General features: G+C 41.8%; 1 protein-coding gene across 6 annotated transcripts in view; it reads left to right on the top strand.

Annotated features, from left to right (window-relative positions):
• The window catches only part of RBKS (ribokinase), a 105,638-nt gene that overhangs the window by 71,385 nt on the left and 12,175 nt on the right, over positions 1-22,078 (top strand). For all 6 annotated transcript variants that reach the window (XM_061624932.1, XM_061624935.1, XM_061624934.1 and 3 more), the window contains one exon: positions 83-271. In XM_061624932.1, the coding sequence (XP_061480916.1) occupies positions 83-271 (189 nt within the window). The remainder of the gene's footprint in view (positions 1-82; positions 272-22,078) is intronic.

The raw sequence follows: 22,078 nt of genomic DNA, 5'->3' as shown, positions 1-22,078 counted from the left end.
TGTTTTTAACTTTTTTTTACAGATGCTAGCTGATGTGGTTTTTGTTTTGTTTTGACAAATTTGATTTAATGTTTTCCTCTAGGCAGAACTTCTAACAGGAATTGCAGTTGGTAATGCTGAAGATGCTGGGCGTGTGGGATTGATCCTGCTAGAGAGAGGCTGTAAAACAGCCATTGTAACCTTGGGTCCAGAGGGTTGTGTGGTGGTCTCCACAAAGGAACCCATCCCGAAACATGTTCAGGCTCAGAAGGTCACTGCTGTGGACACCACGGTATGTATAGTTATCAGAGGAAGATTATTTGAGCACTAAAAACCCAGAGTAAGCCATATCATTGGACAAGACTCAGACCACATCTGCACCTTAACATTTAAAGCACTCTTGTACCTTTTTAACAGTCATGGCTTCCCCCAAAATATTCTAAGAACTGTAGTTTGCTAAGGGTGCTGATAGTTATCAGTCGACCCCTATTCCCCTCACAGACCTACAATTCCCTGAGTTCCCTGAGCAGACGGATTGATCATTAAACCAGTCCAGGATTGTAGCTCTGTGAGGGAAATGGGGATCTCCTAAAACTCTCTGAACCTTTAAAAAACTACAGTTCTCAGGATTCTTTGAGCCATAACTATTAACTGGTCTCAAGCTATGGTCTGAAGACACATAAGGCCAGCTTCTTGCTGAAGCTAAGCAGGGTCAGGTCTGGTCCGTGCCTGGATGGGAGACCGCTTGGGAACCGTATGTAAGTTGCCTTGGGTTTCATGAAAAAGAAAAGTAGGGTATAAAAGTAATAAATAAATTAAAGTGGTGTAATATTGCTTTGAATGTAAGGTGCAGATGTGGTCTTAATGCATGCCAACAAACCATCATCTTCCAGCCCATTGCACAGTGAATGTCAGATCACCCAAGGTTTAAACACTGGCATTCTGTAGAAAGACCAGACCAGTATGTACTGATGAAATCACTGTATTCCTCCTTCGGCCTTTTGTCTATTCTGTATTGCAGCAAATTGAGTTAGTGATAACTCTGTTGTTACTTGTGCAAGCTGGCGACATAATCCCTCAGCACCATCACCTCAAACACCCCTGTACTTTCTATGGTGGGAGAAAGGAGACACCCAGCAATTCTCTCCTCAGGACTCCCCAAAATTAAATGACTGATTCTGTCCACACATGCCTGAACTGTTTGTACTGGCAAAAGCCTTTGCTTTGTAGAGCTTAAGTAGTATCAGGTGCTCAAATTCCACAGGGCATAGTTAAAAAGGCAGAAGTGGCATCCCGTGCCAAATAAATTTTGTTGCAATTTGTAAGGTCAATGACCTGCATCTTTCATAAAGTTTAAGATTGGGGTTCCTCCCCCCGGTACCTTTCCTATTTATAATCAAGCACTGACTGAACACTTCTTCTATAGAATGTTAGGATTATTTGTTCAGCAGCAGCAACCATCAAGAAAGGCAATAGTTAAGGTTCTGATAGCAATTTTATCTCACCCACATTTACAGGAGCTAGGACATTTTGTACTCACAGTTCTGTCTGATGTAAATCCAGAGTAGTTCTGGTGATGTTGCTGAAAGCACTGTATGTACTAACTATACATTTTAACTGTCTGATGTCATGAAATGTAACGTGTTCTCCTGCAGCAATTGTGATATGCCCCCCTACTTTTGTTAAAGGCAAAACATTGTGCTGTTATGTACCTGCTGTTATGGGGAGCTGGTTCAATTCAGGGGAAGGCAAAGAAAACAAATATATGCTGATGTTGGTCATCTGTGCACATTGCCACTGTGACTGGCTTGAAACCTCTTTACACCTCCAACAGTAGCAGACCAGAATTCTGTACAGGAGTAGTCAAGATCCAAAGGGGCTGGCAAGCATATTCATCTATATACACACCTGAACGTTTCTGAGAGTTTTCCTCACAGGCGTTCCCCCCTCCTAAGCCTTTAACAGCAGGCCATGAATCTCTGCAGAAATAAACCAGGGTCCAAGCAGCAATTCTTGCATGTTTTGTGATTCACACGAATTTTTCATCCTTAAGATTAATTGCTGCTGTGTGCTTCTGGGTTTCCCTTCAAACTGCTGTCATGCTAAAGTGAATTTTGAACAGTTCTGGGGGATGGGGAGGGGGGTGGAAACAGGAAACCTCAGAAGCAGGGTGATGTGGTAGTTAGAGTGTTGGTCTAGGGACCCACCCCATAAATTTAAAGTACTCTTGTACCACTTTAACAGGCATGGTTTTTCGCCAAAGAATCCTCAGAACTATAGTTTGTTAAAGGTGTTGGGCTCTATGAGGAGTAAACTACAGTTCTTTGGGGAAAACCATGACTGTCAAAGTGATATAAATATGCTTTAAATTTATGGTGTGGATGTGACCTAGAACCAGGGAGAGGTAGGTTCAAATCCCTGCTAAACCACGAAATTCACTGGGTGACTTTAAGCTAGTCTCTGTCTCCTAGGTTGCTTCCAGAAGACCTGTTTGTTTATCCTGATGTGTTTGCAAAATGTTTGTGGGGAGGTTATACAACACCAGCTGTTTGTTGAGCATTCATTCTGATTTGTTTGTGGACAGGTTATACAACATCATGATACAATTGTCATCCCACACTTTTCAGTGCATTTTTACATCACTGTCCTTACTGCAAAAAAGCCTGTTCTTTGGGGGAATGTAGAGATGGACAAATCTATCCATTTTGATTCTCTTAAGTTGCTCATTTTTCCAATCTTAAATTCACTTTTCTACATTTCCACAGCAATTTGTGATTTTTAAAAAAGGAAATCCTCTCGAAAATTCATCAGCATTTTAGTGTGAATTTCTCCTAGCACATTTTTGTATGCAGCTTTTACTAATATAGACATTTCGCATGCAATTTCCCCAAAAATTGTGTATGTTGTTTTCACTAATATGCATCTTTATGCACCTTTGCCCCTAATATTTTTGTACATATTGCTTAGTTGGAGAACTGTATCTCAACTTTTTGGGAAGTTGAATTTAAAAGAATAGTTGTATTTCAGTTCGCATATCCTGGTCTGAAAAAGTGCAAATTAGATAGCTTCTCATTAAAATGCAATCAAATTCACATTTGTCCTCCATCCTTAACCAAATGTACTGTGGCTGTAGAACTGTAATCAGTATCCATTGGTCACTGCCTACTTGTTACTGATGAACAATTACTTACTCCTCTGCATTCTGAGATCTCTTTTAAGTTATTTTTCTAACTGTTTTAGAGGCTGAGCACTCCCCACTGTACAATTAAAGCAAAGGTGCTTGGGTGCTTGTGAACATTTTTAAAATTGAGGTGGGGTGGTGGTGGAAGGAGAAACCCTGGCAAAATATCCCAATCCTGGAACCCTATAGCCATAACTGCTGCCCTGCTGTTTCATGAAGCTTTCACAATTAAACAGGGTGCATATACAAGTGGTAGACATGGGGAAGGGCACAGCCTAGAGGTTAAGGAAGAAAAGAAGGTTTAATGAAATAGCAGAACAGTGGTTTGATGACTGGGATTTAGGATGGGGATAGTCTTGCTGAGGAGTTCCCCTTTTCCTTCTCACAAACACGTACACCATCACTCTAGCATGGCTGTTCCATGCTGTTCATTTGTTTGTTTGTCAGTTAGTTACATTTATATTACACCTTTTCTCTAAGGAGCTCAAGGTGTGGTGTACAAGGTTCTTCCTCGTGCTGTTTTATCCAAAAAACAACCCTGTGAGTTAGGTTAGTCTGAGAGAGAGTGACTGGCCCAAAGTCATTCAGTGAGCTTCAAGGGCTTGAACTCTGGTCTCCCAGGTCCTAATCATCAGCCCTTAGATCTGCTGTACCTTTTGGACTGTGCAGTGGAATTTTTTTTAGTACTGGGTTGTGTCTAACTACTACACTACACTGGTTCTCCATCACAGGATCTTGCCCATGCTGGACCTGGGCTCCTGTTACTTGGGCTCAGATGAAAATCCTTTTGTTATTTTTTTCAGAAAGGTCCTAAGTATTTTCACAGTATATATGAGTACTAAGAAAGGTTTGTCAGTGTCCTCATTCAAAGAAACACAGAATTATTGGCAGAGCTGCTACCCTTTGAAATGTTGTTGTTGTGTTTGCTGATCTTGAGCAGTGATCAGTTTCCAAGAAGATAGGTGCAAGGATTCAAACTTCGCTCTCTGCACTGAAAGCCTCATCTCTGTGTATGGCACTTGCTGCTTCTTTCCACATCCCAAGCTTATTCTGGCATTGAAAATCAGGTTCTGAGGCTGAACCATGGTTTGGACTGAGCTCAGCTGTTGGTTGAATATAAAAGTGCTGATGTTTTGTTTTGGGAATGAAAGCTCATATTATTTTGTTGAGCCATATGCTTCTCATGACTCTGTCTTCAGTCTACTTTCCTTTGTTCTAAAGTGGTATTTCCTTCATACGTTGTGGTCCACGCCGATTATCTCTTTGCGGTTAGGCTAAGAGTATTCATAGACAAGTTTTTACTGATTAGATAACAATGAAGTGCTTAGTGAAACAAATGTACTTATTAGTTGTCCATTACTTGTGCACTATTGGCACCTCACTCTTTGGCTAATAATCTATTATCATATAACTTGTTCTCCCTTTTTTTCCTTACTGTGAAAGGCATTAAAATAGTTTCACAAATATTATGAACCAGATTCATCAGAAAAATGTTGTGTTAGTAGCTTTTGGTTTTCAAAAAGTTGTCAAGATCAAATTGTGTCTGCATTTTCTGTCTAACATTTATCATTAAGGATGTGAGGCTCATTCAGCACAAAAAAGGAGTCTGTCTGGATCAGACTAAGGGTCCATCTGGTTCAGAATACTGGGATGTATCCACACTTGTCCCTCTGCAAATACAAGGGCTTCTTGTGTTTGCAGAGGGAACTAGGATCCAACTTCCCACTGGAGGAAAGGGGTAGTTTTCACCTATTTTCCCCTGCAGCCCCCCGTACCAGAGCATCCTCCAACCCTGCAGAGCAGCTTCTCAGGGACTACAAGAGGATGGAGGGATTGGTAAAAATCACTGCCAGTTACTGGAAATCGCAGGTTGGGAGAGTGCTGTTGTGCTCAGGTCCTGCTTGTGGGCTTCCCAGGGGCATCTGGTTAGCCACTGTGAGAAGAAAGTGCTGGACTAGATGGGCCCTTGGCCTGATCCAGCAGGGCTCTTCTTATGTCCTTACTGCCCACCCTTTCTCCACCACAACAGGAAAATACACTAAGCACAAGTCTGAATCCAACCTTCTATTTTCAACCGCAGCCAGGTAGATGCCTTCAGGAAGCCTACAAGCACATAATCAAGGGGAAAAGTTACTTTATTATACAGCCACAAGAGTGGCTGTATACTATAGCCAGCGTGGATTTTTCACATTCTGCAATGTTAAATTGAAAATACCTCCATGCCATTCTGATGCTTCCCAAAAGATCACTTCAGAACAAAACCTTACAAAACGTATAGTCCTGAACTCAGAAACGCTTGCTTAACAACCGTCTCAATTTTCATGGCGATAAACAAAACAATCAGAAAGAATCGAGAGTTCAAAATCTAAAGAGAGAGAGAGAAAAAATAGACCCCTTTTGGACTTTTTTCTCTGAGAGTTCTCCTAATCTATTGAAATTCATTAAAAATCAGCCATGTTCACAGAGGACCTGTAACCCTGTTACTGACCATGCCCCATACTCTTCACCTTCTGCAGTTTAAAAATTAAAAAAAATGCCTGGCTGATGTTTAATTCATTTAAGAAATTTTGCATTGAACTGAATGATAATGTCAGGCATGCTCAGTAAGAACCAACTGTCAGTGTTCTAAAAGCCAGACTCACAGCTGTTTGGCTTGGCTAATCAGGGGGCCACACCCACACCAGACATTGATTTCACGTGACACAGTCATGGCTTCCCTCAGAGAATCCTGGGAAGTGCAGTTTGTGAAGGGTGCTGAGAGGAGACTGCTATTCTCCTGACAGAGGTCCAGTGACCAGAGTGGTTTAACAGTCGGCCACTCTGATTGATTTTTTAAATTGTTTTTAATTGCTGTAAACTGCCCAGAGAACTTCGGCTATGGGGCGGTATATAAATGTAATAAATAAATAAATAAACAGGACATCTCCTAGCAACTCTCAGCACCTTTCACTAACTACCCAGGATTCTTTTGGAGAAGCAGTGACTGTCTAAAGTGAAATAAAGGTCTGTTGTGGATGTCAGGGACAGCTTTCGTTTAAATTTGGGTGGAGGCAACATTTGCCTGCTGTAGAATAAAAAAGTGGGGGAAACGCTGAAAAGCAATGATACTGTTCACAATGTTTTCCTTTTGGAAGGGAATGGGACTTCCCCTCTGCCCAGTACCCACCAATCTCCTACCCTCCCCCTCCTCCTACCCTCTGTGCCCCTCCCCCAGGTCAGTGTTGGACCACGACCTGGTAGACCAGGGTTTGAATCCCCACACAGCCATGAAGCTCGCTGGCTGACCTTGGGCCAGTCACTGCCTCTCAGCCTCAGAGGAAGGCAATGGTAAAACCACCTCTGAATACCATTTACCATGAAAACCATATTAACAGAGTTGCCATAAGTTGGTATCAAGCTGAAGGCAGTTCATTTCCATGTTCAAACATGAATGCACAGAAATAAATCCCACTGAACTCAAAATGTATGCTACTGATCAAGCCCACCCTCCCTTCTCCTCCCTCTTATCCCCTCCCTCTTGCCCCTTCCCTCCCCCTCCCCCTCCAGTCACCTCCCCCTCCAATCACCTCCTTCCCCCTCCCTTCCCCCTCCCCCTTCCCATTGTCAGTTCTACCTATCTTAAGCATGATTGCACTGGAGTAAATACCATTGAACTCAATAAGCATGCAAATGATCCACTTTCACAGTCTTTCACAGTCCAATCCACTTCCTGTGTAGCTTGGAAGAATTTGGTAACATTCCTTGGTAAGACCAACCCAAATGGTGTTTGCATTTTGACAAATTTGTAGGGCAGTACAATATCTCAGAGATGATGTCTGGTCCCCTGCTCCCCTGGTGCATTCACTATAGCTGCCCAATTTCCCTGCTTTTTAAAGTTTGATAGAAATATCTGTTGGCTATAGGTATACTCTTAACCTGCAAGATTTTTTGCCTATTAGTGTATTTATTTAGAGCACTTGTAACCCTCTCTTCAGCCAAACAGACTCCCAGAGCGGCTTACATACAGTCAGTGAAAATAAGGCAGTCCCTGCCTTGCAGGCTTACAGATGGGCGTCTAAGAAAAAAAACAAAAAGACAAGACACAAGAAAAACACAGCAGCCCTTCCCTGCTGTTTGTCTTTAGCAGGGCCTGCCCCAGGCATGCCAGGACCCTTGGGTACCAGCCTGCCCTGGGGCCCTCCGTGATCCGCGGAACTTAAGCATCCGCAGACCACAAGACAGGAGCTTCCGCGCTGCCCGCCATCCCCCACTATCCCCATGCTTCACCTACCTTTCCATTGTTTTTTGCAGCACATGCAGGTTTGCTGTCAATCAAGATGGCGGCCGAGGTTTCCCTAAGGGGCTGAAGCATCTGCTGCCATCTTTGTTGATGGCAACAATGCGCGCGTGTAGCTAATTGGAGCCCTCCATGCTACTTCCCAAGGACCAGGTCCAATTCCTGGAACCTCCTGTTAACACTCCACCTCCTCCTTGCCACTGTTACCTGTTTCACCTGCCTTCGCTAAGTCAACAAGCAGTGAGAGGAGCAAGGAGAAGCATCAACCCTGCACACCTTGTCCTCTCCTTCTGGGACGTAGTGCAAAGTGGGGCCCAGAGGGGGAGGCACAGGAAAGGGCAGTGGTGAGGAGGAAATGGGCACACTCAGGGAGGACTTCCCGCCAGGGGCGTCCGCCATGCACCCAATCGCTCAGAGAGAGAAGGCGCTGCGGGCCGCACTGGGTGACACCAACCCTAGTGACGCCACTGCTTCCCGCAAAAAGAGCATCTTGCCAAACCCTCCCCTCAGAAAATTGGCACTGAGAGATGGTATATTTCTAAATATCCAATGCTAAAGACCAGGGCCAGTTCTAAAGGGCGGCCAGGTGGGGCACTGGCCCAAGGGCCCCTGGAGCTACAGGGGGCCCTCCGCTCTAGCAGTGTGTTTGTGCGTGTGTGTGCACCACTTGTTTTGAACACTGCTGTTGGGCTGAAGAGGGCTAAATGCTGCCATTTGTAATTTTATCATGCAGAAAAAGTCTTGTAAACAGACGTGCAAATTAAACCACCCAGAGAGCTTCGGCTATGGGGCAGTATATAAATACAATAAATAAATAAATAAATAAATAAAATAGATGTTTTAAGTTTGAGCTGTAGGTGGAGCCTTAAGGTTTTCTCCCTGCTTCCCTTCCACAACCAACAAGCACTCATATATAAATTGCACTGTTTTATATGGCCAAGCATGCAACTGCAGAATGCTTATTGAAATGAAGAAATTCTTAAAAACTCTTCCATTTAAGACGTCTGTAGTGAATCACCTGTAGTCAGCATTTGGCCCACTTCAGCTCACCGTCCAGTAAACAGAAGAAAAGAAAAATCTTCACTTTGTTTGCAGTCCTATACACAATTACCTAGAAGTAAATCCCATTAAACTCGATGGGACTTCCCTCCAAAAAAACATGCTTTGGATTGCACTGCACCTTTTTCATCTGGAATGAACGGTCCATACAGAGAAAACACAGGGCTGCATGAGCATGGAGGAAGCTTAGGAGGCTTGGTGAAAGCCACAAGCACCTTCCAGTGCCTGAGCCAGGGGATGATAAGGGTATCCCAAACCACAGCATGTGCAGACACTAGTCATGAGGATGCCTGCTCCTTCGTTAGAAATCTTACCGGGAGCACTGACATTCTATACAGTTTGGACAGTCATATCTCAGCCAAGAGATGAATAGGCCTTTTTGTTTGCCCGCACAGACCCTTCACTCTTTCCTTTGTGCTGGGAACAAACAAACCACAAAGTCTTCAATTAACTATAGTCTCCCCTTTTATCCAGGAAACCATAGCCAACACTTTAGAAAGTATGGTCAAAAGCAACTTCAAATTATAGCTTAGGTGAGGTGATGTTTTTAGATGGTCCACATCCCTTGGTTGTATTGTACTATACTGTTATGCTGCTGCTTTAACTTTTATTTTATTGTAATTTTAAATTGTGTATTTTTATCATTATATTCATTGTAACTTGCCTAGAGACCACTGGGTAAAGGGCAGATGATGTATTTCATATATAAATAAATAGGTCTGGCTTGTTCTGCGGCTCTAAACCTTATGATGGTATTTAATGCTAGGCCTACTCAGAGTAGACCCATTGAAGTTAATAGACATAACTAACTTAGAGTTATTAACTGCAGTGGGTCTACTCTGAGTAGGGCTTAGTTGACTATTACCCATATCTGAACAAAATGGAAAGTGAGTTAATAAAGATTTCTTGATTTGTTCTCTCACTCACACAAAAAGAAGAGCCATGGGGCTACAGGAATAGCCGAAAAGCTCTTTTCTATTTCGGCTGTTAAGCTGAGATACGATAGTCTGAATGCAGCCTCTATGTTCGCCACACACTTGGCAGTACTGATTGCAAAACAGGAATCTTCCTGTCGGTTGGGATAAACCATACCAAAATTACAGTCTTTCCTTCACAGTAGAGATAATAAAAAAATTAAAATGTATGTATCTTGGGCTCATTTCATAAAAACTGAGCTTAAAGAAAAAAAGAGTGCTGTTTTGAAAACCATTCATAAATGTATCCTGCTATAAACAGAACAGATTGTTTCTATTTTTTGCACTATTTGTTATTAAGATGGATGTTTTGCAGGACAGGAATCTGTAAAGACTATAAATCAGTACTGCTTCTGTTCAAACAGCACGCAGTAACAAGTTACTGTCAAAAGTTACAAGTTACTTTTGCTGCTTAAGAGATCACCATGGTGAACAAAATGGTGATCAAAATGCACTCTGATCCCTATTGGGTGCAAAGAGAGGGAGACCAAACTAGCTTTTAACTATATATGAAAAAATATAATAAAATCCTAAGTATGTTTACTCAAAAGTAAGTGCCATTGAATTCAGTTGCCCTTCCTCCAATGTAAATGGATATAGGACTGCAGCCCTACAGCGCAATCCTAAGCATACTCATTTGGGCAGGGGTAGCCAACAGCTCCCATCGTTCCTGACCATTGCCCATGGTAGCTTACTCCCATATTAGGGAGTAAGCCTCATTTAACTCAAAGAGACTTGCTTTTGAATAAACATGCTTAAGATTGCACTTTTACGGGTTCTTTTCTCATTTTTTGAGTAGGCATGCATAAGATTACACTGTTAGTCTGCAGTCCTATGCATACTTACTTACTAGGGGAATCCTATTGAAATCCATGAGACCTGAATAAACATGCATAGGATTATGCTGCACCTGTTAGGGTTGCCATATTCCAGTTACACAAATCCAGGCAGGTTAATTTGCATATTATGTAAAGTATTTGCATATTATGCAAATATTTGCATGTTATTTGCATATTATGCAAATATTTGCATGTTAATATTTGGATTGTCCAGTTGTTTTGTTTTTGTGCCTAGGAATTACCACCAAAAGCTGGGGAAAGATGTGAGAAATCTTTTTTTTAAAAGCAACATTTTCAGCCTTAAATGCCTAGACTCGAGTTTCCAACACTATGGAGTATTGATTGATTGATTAAGAGAATTTATATCCTGCCCTTTTGCTGTTAAAAACAGAGCTCAGCACAGCTTACAAATATAATAAAAACAATAAAAATACACAATCAATATAAAAACATAATAAAAACACAAAATAGCAACAAACATAAAGTAAGTCAGGGCAGCAGTACGGTTAACCATATACGATATATTTCAGAGATGTGGTGGGTGGAGAAAAAGAAGCCAAAATGTTAGGAAAAGGAGTCTTTCACACCACATGCTCAGTTCTAAATACTGTTGCAGCAAGTTTTACAAGTTCCTCCAGTGTTCCACTGGTGCAGGCACTCAGACATTCAAAGTATCTGTATATTTCTTAGGTTTTATAAAAGCAGAGCTTTGCTTAACTCAAAATTTCTTCTCCCTTTGATCAACCACATCTACACAGGTTCCACCTCCATACTCAGAATGAAACTGGGCCTGGAAGTGTGCAACAACCCCACACATACCTTGCTAATTCGATTATCAATGCCAGGATGTCTGTCTTATCGACTACTCTCCTGCTCCCCCCCCCCGGGCATCATGAAAGACCCAGTCCTGGGCTCAGAAACAAAATAAATATCTGGTCCTCTTCAAAGTATTGATAAGCCTCTTGTTTTAATTGAAATAATAATGATAAATTCTTGTTCTTATCACTAATGGGAGTTAATTATCTTGCATATGCTGCTGTTGCTTCTATGGCTGTAACAGAGTGAGGTTAAAGATAAGTGAAATGCAAATAGGAAAAAAACAACACAGAAGGCAGTATCACTTTCCTAAATGTAATACCATACCAACCACAACAAGATTCCTATGAGTAAGGCAAAAAACTAAGCATCTCACAACCAGTCAGGATTCCTAACCAAAAACCAAAAATATGATAAATGAAGAAGTATTTATATAAGCATGACTATCAAATATATTTATTATTTACACAAACTGTAAAGATATTTATAGTGCAATCCTAGGTTTATTTATTCAGAAGCAAGTCCCAATGTATTCAGTGGGGCTTACTCAAACAGGGACAGAAATGCAACCTCAAGTGATAAGCAACTTCATTCACACAACCCAAAATTCCGAATCATGCCACTTTACGCTGTTTTGCAACTGTTTATACTTGTTTTTATGGTTATTGGATTTTAAATGGCTTTATTTCTTGTTGTGAGCTGCCTTGGTTTCCAACCCTACCTCACAGGGGTGCTGGGAAGACTCCATATGCACACACTGCAGATGTACGAATACATACAGCCCATATAATAGTTTATTGTCAAACCAGTTGGTCATTGCAGAAAAATCAGTATTAGTTTAAAAAAAATCAGTATTACTTTCCTACAGAATAAAAACTGTAATACCTAAGTAAGCCCTGCCTACTTGCTTTAAAATAGGACTGGAGAAGGGGGCAGAAAGAGTTAGAACACAAACACAATTCTTTTTTACATTCACTCCAAAGTCCCATTGATTTTCAGCACATTCATAACCATGTCTACTCAAAAGTAAGTCCTATTGAATTCAATGGGATTTACTCTGGGCATATGGGATTAGCATTGCTTTTACAAAAAGCAAGCATTGGGAAGGTTTTCAAAACACTGCCCAAGATCTGACTCCTGCACACAAGAGAAAAAAAACTGAAATGTATATACTTACCCAATTTATGAGATTTTCAGATAAACAGGGGGTGAAACCACCATTTTGTTTTCTAGACACTGCCTCAGGTCAATGAAACTGAAACACAATCCCTGATTGGCTGCAATCCTGAACGGGCGGGGTTAAAGCTAGGAAGTGCTGTAGTACTGTACTGTTTAAAGAAAGATTTAACAGTCGGGGGGCGGCTGACGTTTTTATGCGTATCTCGAGAACCGGACCACCTAGAAACTTTTTTTTTTTAATTAAAGCTGAGAATCCGGGCCACCTAAGGGGCTAGCTGGGCGCTGGGTGGCATGCATAGAATCCGGGTAAAACCAGGCTAACCGGGCAATATGGCAACCCTACTTTTAGTAGTCATAAGTTAGAATAAAATTAATTCACAGAATAAGAAAATTCCACTGGGAATTGATGTGTCTGTTCAAAATTTACTTTTCACATACTTCCCACCTTCCCTTCCCCATTTCTAAAAGACACCACACCACTTTTTCCCTTAGTGAAAATAACAATAAATACACAGGGGTGTATTTAAGTAGGCTTAGGAGATAATGGTCTTCTTAAGATAAAACCAGCAACTTTTCACCTGCTCTGTTACACCAGAATGTTGCAACAAGCATAAAATGTCTCCTGTCTAATTGCCTTCTGTCTGAAGCTCTGAGGTTGCCTGCAATAGGTCACATTGCCAGAATCCTGAATTGTCAAGACAGTCACAACGTCTATGAAACTTCCCTCTCCCCCATGTCTTTTTATATCAAGATGCAAAAGGGGGGCTCTTTGTGCCAATAAAACATATTGACCTGCATTTCACCGTATAAATAGCTGAGCAAGGTGGTAGTTTCTCAGGGCCTGGCAGCTGGTCCTCCTGTTAGCTAGTGTGTGGTGGCTGCCTCAGATGGCAGATGTTGAGGGTCAGGAGTAGGGATGGAAGGATCTGTCCATTTCAGTTCTCTCCATTTTTCAGTTTTCCAGTCTAAAATTGAATTATCTACATTTCTGCAGCAATTTCTAAAAATTTTTGCAAAAAATATCTTCAAGAAAATTCTTCAGCATTTTAGTGCAAATTTATCCTAATAAACACATTCTTGTATGCAGTTGTGACTAGTGTACACATTTTTGCATGCACGTTCTCTTACTATAATGCATTTTTGTATGTTATTTTCATTAATATATTCACTTTCACGCACACTTTCCCCTATTATAAGCATTTTTGTAAACTTTGGTTAGAGAACTGCATTGTAAAATTCAAATAAGTGCAAATTTTGAAGGATCATTGTGTTTCCGTTCTCATATTGCTTCGGAAACAGTGAATTTGATAGATTTGACTTTAGATGTGAACTGAATTGAATTTCTCCCCCATCCCTAGTCAGGAGATGTGTGTCCACCCTATGTCCCATGAGCTAGCCTGCCACCCTCGAGTGTAATGGAGAATGCTGCTCTGTTACTGTATTGAAGTAAACATCAACTCTCAAGTCTAAGTGGCTTCTATAAGTAGAAAGTGGGGAGAGGGAAGCATTTTGTCTGCCTTAGGCAGTAGAATATCTTGGATTGGCTATAGGCTTCTTCCATTCTCCATGAAGCGCTTTTATGGGAAAATGCTCATTTGTAAAAAGAATCCTTTCAGTTGTAGCAACTAAACTATGCAATAGGTTTGAGGTTTATCAGGCCTTTGCTTTGCCTACTGTTAAACGTGATCTTAAGACTATTTTATTCCAGGAGATATTTTTCAGTTGAGCCTTTGATAATTTGTTTCTGCTGATGTGGTGATGAAGTTTTATGATGCTGTTTATTTTGTTGTTATGTTTGTTTTCAAGTTTCTTCTGATATATTGTAAGCAGGGTGATTTTATCATTGAATGGCAAGTTATAAACATCCAGATAAATAAATAAACTGGAACTGTGTGAGGCAAAGCTAAGTGGGTACCTGGAATAAGCAGATATCTTCCGGTCTGAGTTGGGGGTGGGAGACTCATAATAGGGCCCTCTAGATTTGTTTTTTATTGCACATTCATGATGATTTTTGCTCATGATGGTATTGGGGCGCTTATACACGACCCCACTTTCAATACTGTTTGTGCCTGATAAAGTTTCAGGACAGACGTACTGCTTCATTTCCAGTTGGTAAATGTGCCGTGGCTTCCTGCTGAAGTCCTGTAACTTTCTATATCACAAACGTTCCATGAGGTTCAGGGTGGCCTGCTTTGGCTGCACCTCCAGACATAGCAGAACAACTAATAAAGCTGAATGATATGTAGATGGTCCAGTATAAATCCTCCACTAATGCACAATTAATACATCAGTGAGATGTTGCAGAATGCACCTGCAAAAAAAAAACCCAGTCTGGAGGGGACCAGTGTTGTTCATGCTGTGGAGGCCTGCATAGGCCTCCAATCATGACCTTCACTAATAGTGTAGACAACAACAAAAACTGGTGCCTGGGTATGTGTGGACTCTTGAATTTGACTAGATGACTACAACGGTTTGTTTCAAACTCCATTTTATGATTTTATCCTACATAAAATGTTGTATTACTACTGCATAAGGGTAGGAATTCTTCCCATTTGTAACAGCAATTTCTCCACACCTAAGGTTAATCTCAGCAGAATGCTGTGACAGAACTTAGGTCAGTTCTCCATCCCAGAGACTCCATTCCTCAACACTTCCCATCCTCTCTTCAAACTCTTATCTACTCTTCAGGTTTCACCTTAATGTTTCTCTGCGTTCTGGAGTAGGCCCAAGCCAGGAAAGTGTAATTTCTACTGGAATGAAAAATAAAATAAAATGGAAGCATATATAAATAAACCTTGGAAAAAGGCCTTTTAAAAAACAGCCATTCTTTGTTTCCTGACTTTGTGGCCTAACGGCTATGACTCAGGAGGTTATAAATACTGAACCTAATCCAGTGACTGATTACTCAAAATTCTGTGCATCAGCAGAAGTGGAACCTGTGGTTGGCTCTAATACTATCAAATGCCTTTGCTATTCAATAATATCCCTTGGTGTTTGCTATCTAGTATGCAGTTTGCCCAAAGAACAGTGATTTTTTTTCCAGTTAGCCTCCTGACAATGGAAAAAAGCAGCTGCTAGTAAATGAAGCCGTTGGCAGACAAAGTGTCTGAGGGAGACTTCTGCAATTCACCAGAACGAGGGTGGTTAACCTTTTCCTACCATATCTGTTTGCACTTTAGTGAAAAATGGTACTGAGGGGGCTGTTAACAGTGGCAACTGTTAAGAGTAGGCAAGCAATTGGGCTCTAATTGTGGTTAATCACATACACCAGCATGGTGAGGTGGAGGCTATTACTGTAAAAAAATTATGCTCCAGATAGTGATAGTATAATAGCTCCCTTTATTTATCATGCAGCCAAAATAACCCTGTGACTTAGCCTTCTGCTTTCTCGCCTACAAATATGCAATCCAACGATTTTTTATAATACAAAGAGCCATACAGAATAAATTAACCCACCAGCTGCTCCAATCAGCAGCTATTAAATTTTATTTAACACTGCATCTATTATTTCCTAAAGTTCAGCTTGGCTGTGAAAGTCGCATGACTTGAAATCATTCCCTCTGACTTGACTTGCTTTATCGTAGACCAAGGTCTCTTAGATCATCCCAGCTTCTGATCCCAATAAAGACCCTTGGGGCCTTTCCAGATCATCTTCTCTTTTCACACAACAAACATGCACTTGTTACTCATGTTGCAGGATCTGGCAGGGGCATTTGCAATTGTGACTAGGAAAGTGACCTCCCAGCTAGTGCAAAATTTTAGTGAAGTACACTGTGGTGTGAGTATCATGTCTACTGCTGCAATGCCTTTATTCAAAGAAGGTAGGGGAACCATGCAGCAGGAATGAGAGACTTGTGGCCCTCCAAATTTTGCTGGACATAAATTCCCATCGGCCCCAGCCAGGATGGACAATGGTTAACGATAATGAGAATTGAGGTCCAATAACATCTGGAGAGCCACAGGTTCCCCTTCCCTGCTGTTAAGCCTTAAATCTGCAGTTATTTAGGATTATTCTAAAAAAATCAGCCATGGAGCACATACTCCTCAGCCAGTTATCGTTGTATTTCCAACCTTCAGTGGTTAGGGAACATTTTTGAGTAAGTGATTGCCCTCCAGCTCCAGAATCCAGACACAACTGGATATCATCAGTCTCCTGGACTCTTGCCATTGTTCCATCACAACTCTTAAGAGCAAATGAGAGTGCTTGCTTGACTATAGCATCCATCTGCCAAGTTTGAACAGCATAGAGAAATACACTCCGTGAGTGCCCCCCAATTTGATCCATCCACCAAATGACTCTCCTGCTATATAGCAAGACTACCGGCCCCTTCCATTACATGGGGATAGGATATAGCACTGCATTGATGTTACATTTGGGATAGCGCAAGCATAAGAATACAATCTTAGGGCCAAAGAGATTAGTCAGGCTCAGCACATGCAGATGGTCCTTACTGGGATGAGACATGCTGGAGTCAATATGTTTTGCAGGTATTCCTGCAGATGAGGAGCCAAATGTGAAGGAGAATGAGTAATAGTCACATGCATTTGCAATGGCATGTAGGAGCTTTTTGTCATTCACTAGGACTGTTCTAGGCACCATCCCAACTGATCCTTTAACAAAGAACCAGGGGCAGGGGGGGACCTCCACTGCTTCTATTTGCTGACAATCCTGTATTATGTATCTGAGAATTGCAAAGTACTTTGCAAACCTTGGGGCATCTGGCTATCCTTTGAGATCAGAAGGCATTATTATCCCTAATTTGCAGAGAGGAAATATGAGGCATCGGGAGGTGCACAGATTTTTCAAAGATCATCTCCATATAATGAAGCAATGGATATGTTGCCAAGGGTTGCTCTTTGATTCACTGCCACACAGCCAGATACTAAGCCTCGTAATACTGGATCCCAAGGGCCTAGTTCAAGACAGCATCATATGATTAAAAAAAGGCCTTTCCCCCCACTTAGTATAAATGACTTTTTGATCAATGAATGGAAACATAATGTAAGCAAATTGAGCAAATGTAAACAGGTTTGCACAGTGCCGCTTACAGTCTTAACATATGTAGCAGGAGAGCTGGAAGACCACCCAGGTCATGGTCTGGTCTTATTTCTAAGCCACCCAGCTCCCTAATTAAATCCCTTTCTATCCCTCATTTTAAGGGGGAGAAGGCCTGCAGCCTTTCATAGTCTCCTTCCAGATGGGAATGCAAAATTTAATGGAGATCCAGCTGTTGGAGAGATGGGAATTGTGAGCTGTGCCCTAAATCAAGACAATGATGAAAATCAATATCTCATCATGCTCTCCCTCTGAGTTTAAAGAGAGCCTCACCGCTCATACGTAAGGCAGCCCTAGGTCTTAATTTGACCAGAGCCCAGCCACAGAACACTGTTTTCAATTCCAGGGCTATCCTAGGGTGTGTGTGAAAAAAATAATAAAAGGGAACGCCTAGAGGGATGTGCAGAGTGCCTTCCCCTCATTACTCAGTCACTGGAACCGGTCACTGGAACCAGTTACTGTAGAACAAGGGGAGAACAGCTAGTAAGGCAGAAAGTGTAACTTCTTGGAGCTCCCTTTAGACATTTAAGCACAGATGGTGCAGAGTCCTTGTCATCTGAGTCAGGTGAGGCCGTGCAGGTTCTAGATTGATGTCTGGCTGCTGCAAGGAGGGCTAATAAATTGAACATAAATCATTATAAGATGGAAGTGATTCCCAGGTCTGGGAATTAGGGGAACAGCCTCTTCTTGACAAAGTTGCACTCTCCCTGAAGGAGCAGGAGCATAGTCTGGGAGTGCTCTTTGATATCACCTTGCCCCTGGAGAAAGATAGGTGTCCTGGACAACCATTCCTGGATAGGGATATCTTTGCCTCAGTAGCGTATGCTCTGATAACCTTCCACTTGGATTACTATAATGCACTCTGCATAGGGCTGCCTTTGAAGATCAGAAATTGCAGCTGATGCAAAAAGCCTATCTTTGGAGTGGAGCCACCAACTGAGACCATGTTACAATGGTTCTAAAAGGAGGCTCTCCTTAAAGTTCCGCCTCCAGGAACTGCACACATGGCAATGACACATGGGTAGGCTTTATCCATAGTGGCACCCTGGGTCTGAAATGCCCTTACCTTTGAAAGTCAGATGACACCCACGTTGCTAGCATTCAGATGCCAGGTTGCACTCATGTCCTGCTTGTGTGTTTCACATAGGCATCTGATTGCCCTCTGTGGGAACAAGATGCTGGACTAGATGGGCCACTTCCAGCAGGGCCCTTCTTATGTTTGGATGTGCAGTCCACTAAAACAAAGAATAGCACAGGTATTACATGCAAGTAAATGCCATAATTTACCATATCAAGCAACAGGGTGGGTGGGGACGTTATTCACAAGTTGAACTGCTGGTGGGAAGGTTTCCAACCCTACAGGTTAGAATACTCCTCTGTGAGAGACAATATGTTGGCGCAGAGGTATGTCAGATGGCCACTTGGAGTGGAAAACTGGGGCACTTACCTTGTTTTTAAAAATGGCAGGCTTGGGCAATGACCCTGTCATGAGTCTTTCTGTAGGGTAGCCAGTGTGGTGCCCTCAGCCAGCATGGCAATGATTATGGGAGTTGTCGACAACAAGATCTGGAGGGCAAACCTGTGGCCATTGCTGTGTTAGAGAATAGGTAGGGAGCAATGTAACAATCCATCAGTGAATGCCCCAAGCAGCAATGTCAAGTGTCAAGAGGGACACTGATCCTTATAACACCTGTCCATCCTTCTTTCCCCTGACCCCAAAATGGAGACTGCTTTAATGTCATGTCCGGAGTATAAATGAGACAATACACACAGCCAACCCATGCCTCCCACTGACATATAAGTGTGACATGATGTCAATAGTAAGCTGGATGAAGCAATGACCTGACTCAGTATAAGGCAACTTCCTTTGTTCTGTGTCATTGGGGAAGGGTTGTAGCTCAGTGGCAAAGCATCTTCTTTTCACAGAGAAGATCCCAGTTTCAATCCCTAACACCTCCAGGTAGGGTTAGGAAGGACTCCATCTGAAGTCAAAGTAGACAATGCTGAACTAGATGAACCAATGCTCTAACTTGATATAAGGCATCTTCGTATGTTCCATTGAATTGCCTTTTGCCACCCTTACCCTCTGCAAGTGACATGCAGTGAACTGGAGCTGGGGCAAGGGAATGCTGGACTTGACAATGACACATGATACATTGCCTTTACTAGACATTTCCCAGAAGACCTGTGAGTACGTAGATGTTCTCTGTAATTATCTTCGTAACTTCCTGTAAACTGATGCATTCATAACAATGTGTAGGTGTGATAAATAGGAAAAAATAAACCACATGGAACACCGTGATCATTTACATAAGCATTTATGTTAAAAATTACACTTTTTTTCACAACCAAAAAATAACACACCAGCGGATCAAATTGGCAAATGCCAAAGCAAGCAGGAACAAAAAAGGGCAGATTGGGATTGAACAACGGACTATCGGAATACAAGTGGATCAGAACTAGGCAGCAAACCCCATCCTTAATGAAGGCTGACTCCCTTGGCCAGGGCTGTCAGTTGTGGAACAGAAAGTGGCTAGTTCTACCCCTGTTGTGGGAGGAGAAGCAGGGGCTGTACCTTTATTTGGGCGGAGGGGATCATAACTCAGTGATAGGGCATTTGCTTTACATGCAGAAGGCCCTGGGTTCAGTCCCCAAAATCTTCATTTAAAAGGATCAGGTAGAAGATGATGAGAAAACCCTGAGAATGCCACTGCCTGCCATAATAAATAATAGCTGAAATGAAAAGGTGGGTAAACGGGAGGTTCCCAGATTCACTGTGTGCATCTTAAAAGGTGCCAGCTACCTAAGAAAGTATTAATGGTAGAGTTAAAAAAAGCTATGCAAAATCATATCATTATTATAAAGCATTCGTTACCAAAATTATCCCCAAGACCACAGATCAGATAAGATTAACTCGGGAAAATGGAAGGTCCATACTTCAGCCTATGAGCCCCACAGGATAGTAACATTATCTGCCACCTTTTCGTTTGAAAAGTGCTTGTATGAGAGTCCTTGGTGGAACAATGAGTATCAGTGGGATGCAGTTACTAGGAGATATAAAAGAACAGAAAAGAACAAAGTGGTGCTCCTCAATATCAGAGAGGGCATAAGAGTCCAATAAACTAGAAAACATAAGAGGAACAAACTCCTTCACAAAGTCACGGTGAAAGGAACTGGTTGGAACAAAGTAATACAATACTGGGAACATATTATTATTGATTTATATACTGCTTAATATTGGAACCAGCTTCTAAGTGATTTGCAAAATATGAAAACAAAATAGCACAAAATGAATGGAAATCCATGATTAAAATGCAGTAAAATAGTATCATAAATGCAGTATAACAGTAAAAACAGGAGATCCCGGTCAAAGGATCAAGAAAATGCTTGTGTGAACACGTGAGTATTTAAGAGCCACCAGAATGGCAATACAGATGGAACATCTCAAATTTCAACAGGGAATTACATAGACTTGGTACAATGAAAAATCCCACTTTCACATTACCACAGGCAGATAATCATCCAGCCCCAGCAAGGCTCATCAGAATCCATTTGCTGCTCTTAATGCCCTTACAGAGCAATGGAGCAGAAGTCAGGCTTTCGGGTAACCTAGTGTAAAGTTGTTTAGGATTTTATGTGCAAGTAAACATTTTTAAAGCCGGCCTAATAGCTAATAGGCAGCCAGTGCCGATCCCTCAGTACTAGCATGATATGTGTCTGATGAGGCACCTCTCACTGCCCAGGCCATGACATTCTGTACCAGGAAAAGGTAAAATGTTTGGGGCTTATAAGTTTAAAAGAAAGCATGACTATAGAAGGACCTGAAAGAGATTGATAAAATTATGAATGGGGAGAAGAAAGAAGATTTTAAAAATGGTTCATTTCTTCCCATAACGCTAGAAAAGCCTTTGCCAACCTGGTGCCATCAATTGCAGCTAGCAGTTTGGGGAAGGCTGCACTAGAACTTGGGGTTGCCCCATTAAATTGATCAGGTACAGATTCAGAATAGACAGAAGAATGTTCTTCATAAAATTCATAATACATGTATGAAATTCACTAGCACAAGATGTCTTTATAGCCAGTGGCTTCATTAGACCATTCCTGGATATGCCTGATCAACAGCTATTAGCCTAATGGGACCTGCACATTTAGAAGCTGTATCCCTCTGAATTTCCCACTCGCTGGATCGTCACCTTGCAGTGGTGAGTGGGCTTGTGTGTTCCAGTGAATCCTGTGAGTGATGCCATCTGGAGTAATTTACTCCCAGTAAGATCACCCATGGTGGTAAGGTCAAGGGAGAGGAACCCAGACAAAGAATGACCCAAGAATGTTCTCAATGGCAGAACAGGGAGAATAACAATGTGTATGTTACAACAGCTGTGAAGGCAGATGAAGGCTGCAGCAGATAAAAGACTTCCAATTGTTGTGGTACCCATGCCATTGGATCAAAGCCCTTTCCTGTCAAGATTGTGTGTTGATTGTTGTGCGCCCATCTCCCCACACAAAACAAATACACACACAGTCGTCTTCCCTCTGAATTTTAGCTGCTAAGACAAAATGATTCTGGATCCAGCAGGAGGCTACTAATGTTCTTAATGACCATTAAGTCAGAGGGAAAAGAGAATTCACTATGAGATGACACATCCATAGTTTTCTGAAATAGTGACTCAGAATCAAAACTATCATAATCAGTAAGTCTTGAACAATTCTCTCTCTCAC

Source organism: Rhineura floridana, chromosome 4 (assembly GCF_030035675.1).
Source record: "Rhineura floridana isolate rRhiFlo1 chromosome 4, rRhiFlo1.hap2, whole genome shotgun sequence".
NCBI lineage: Eukaryota > Metazoa > Chordata > Lepidosauria > Squamata > Rhineuridae > Rhineura > Rhineura floridana.
This window is presented reverse-complemented; position numbering and strand designations above follow the sequence as displayed.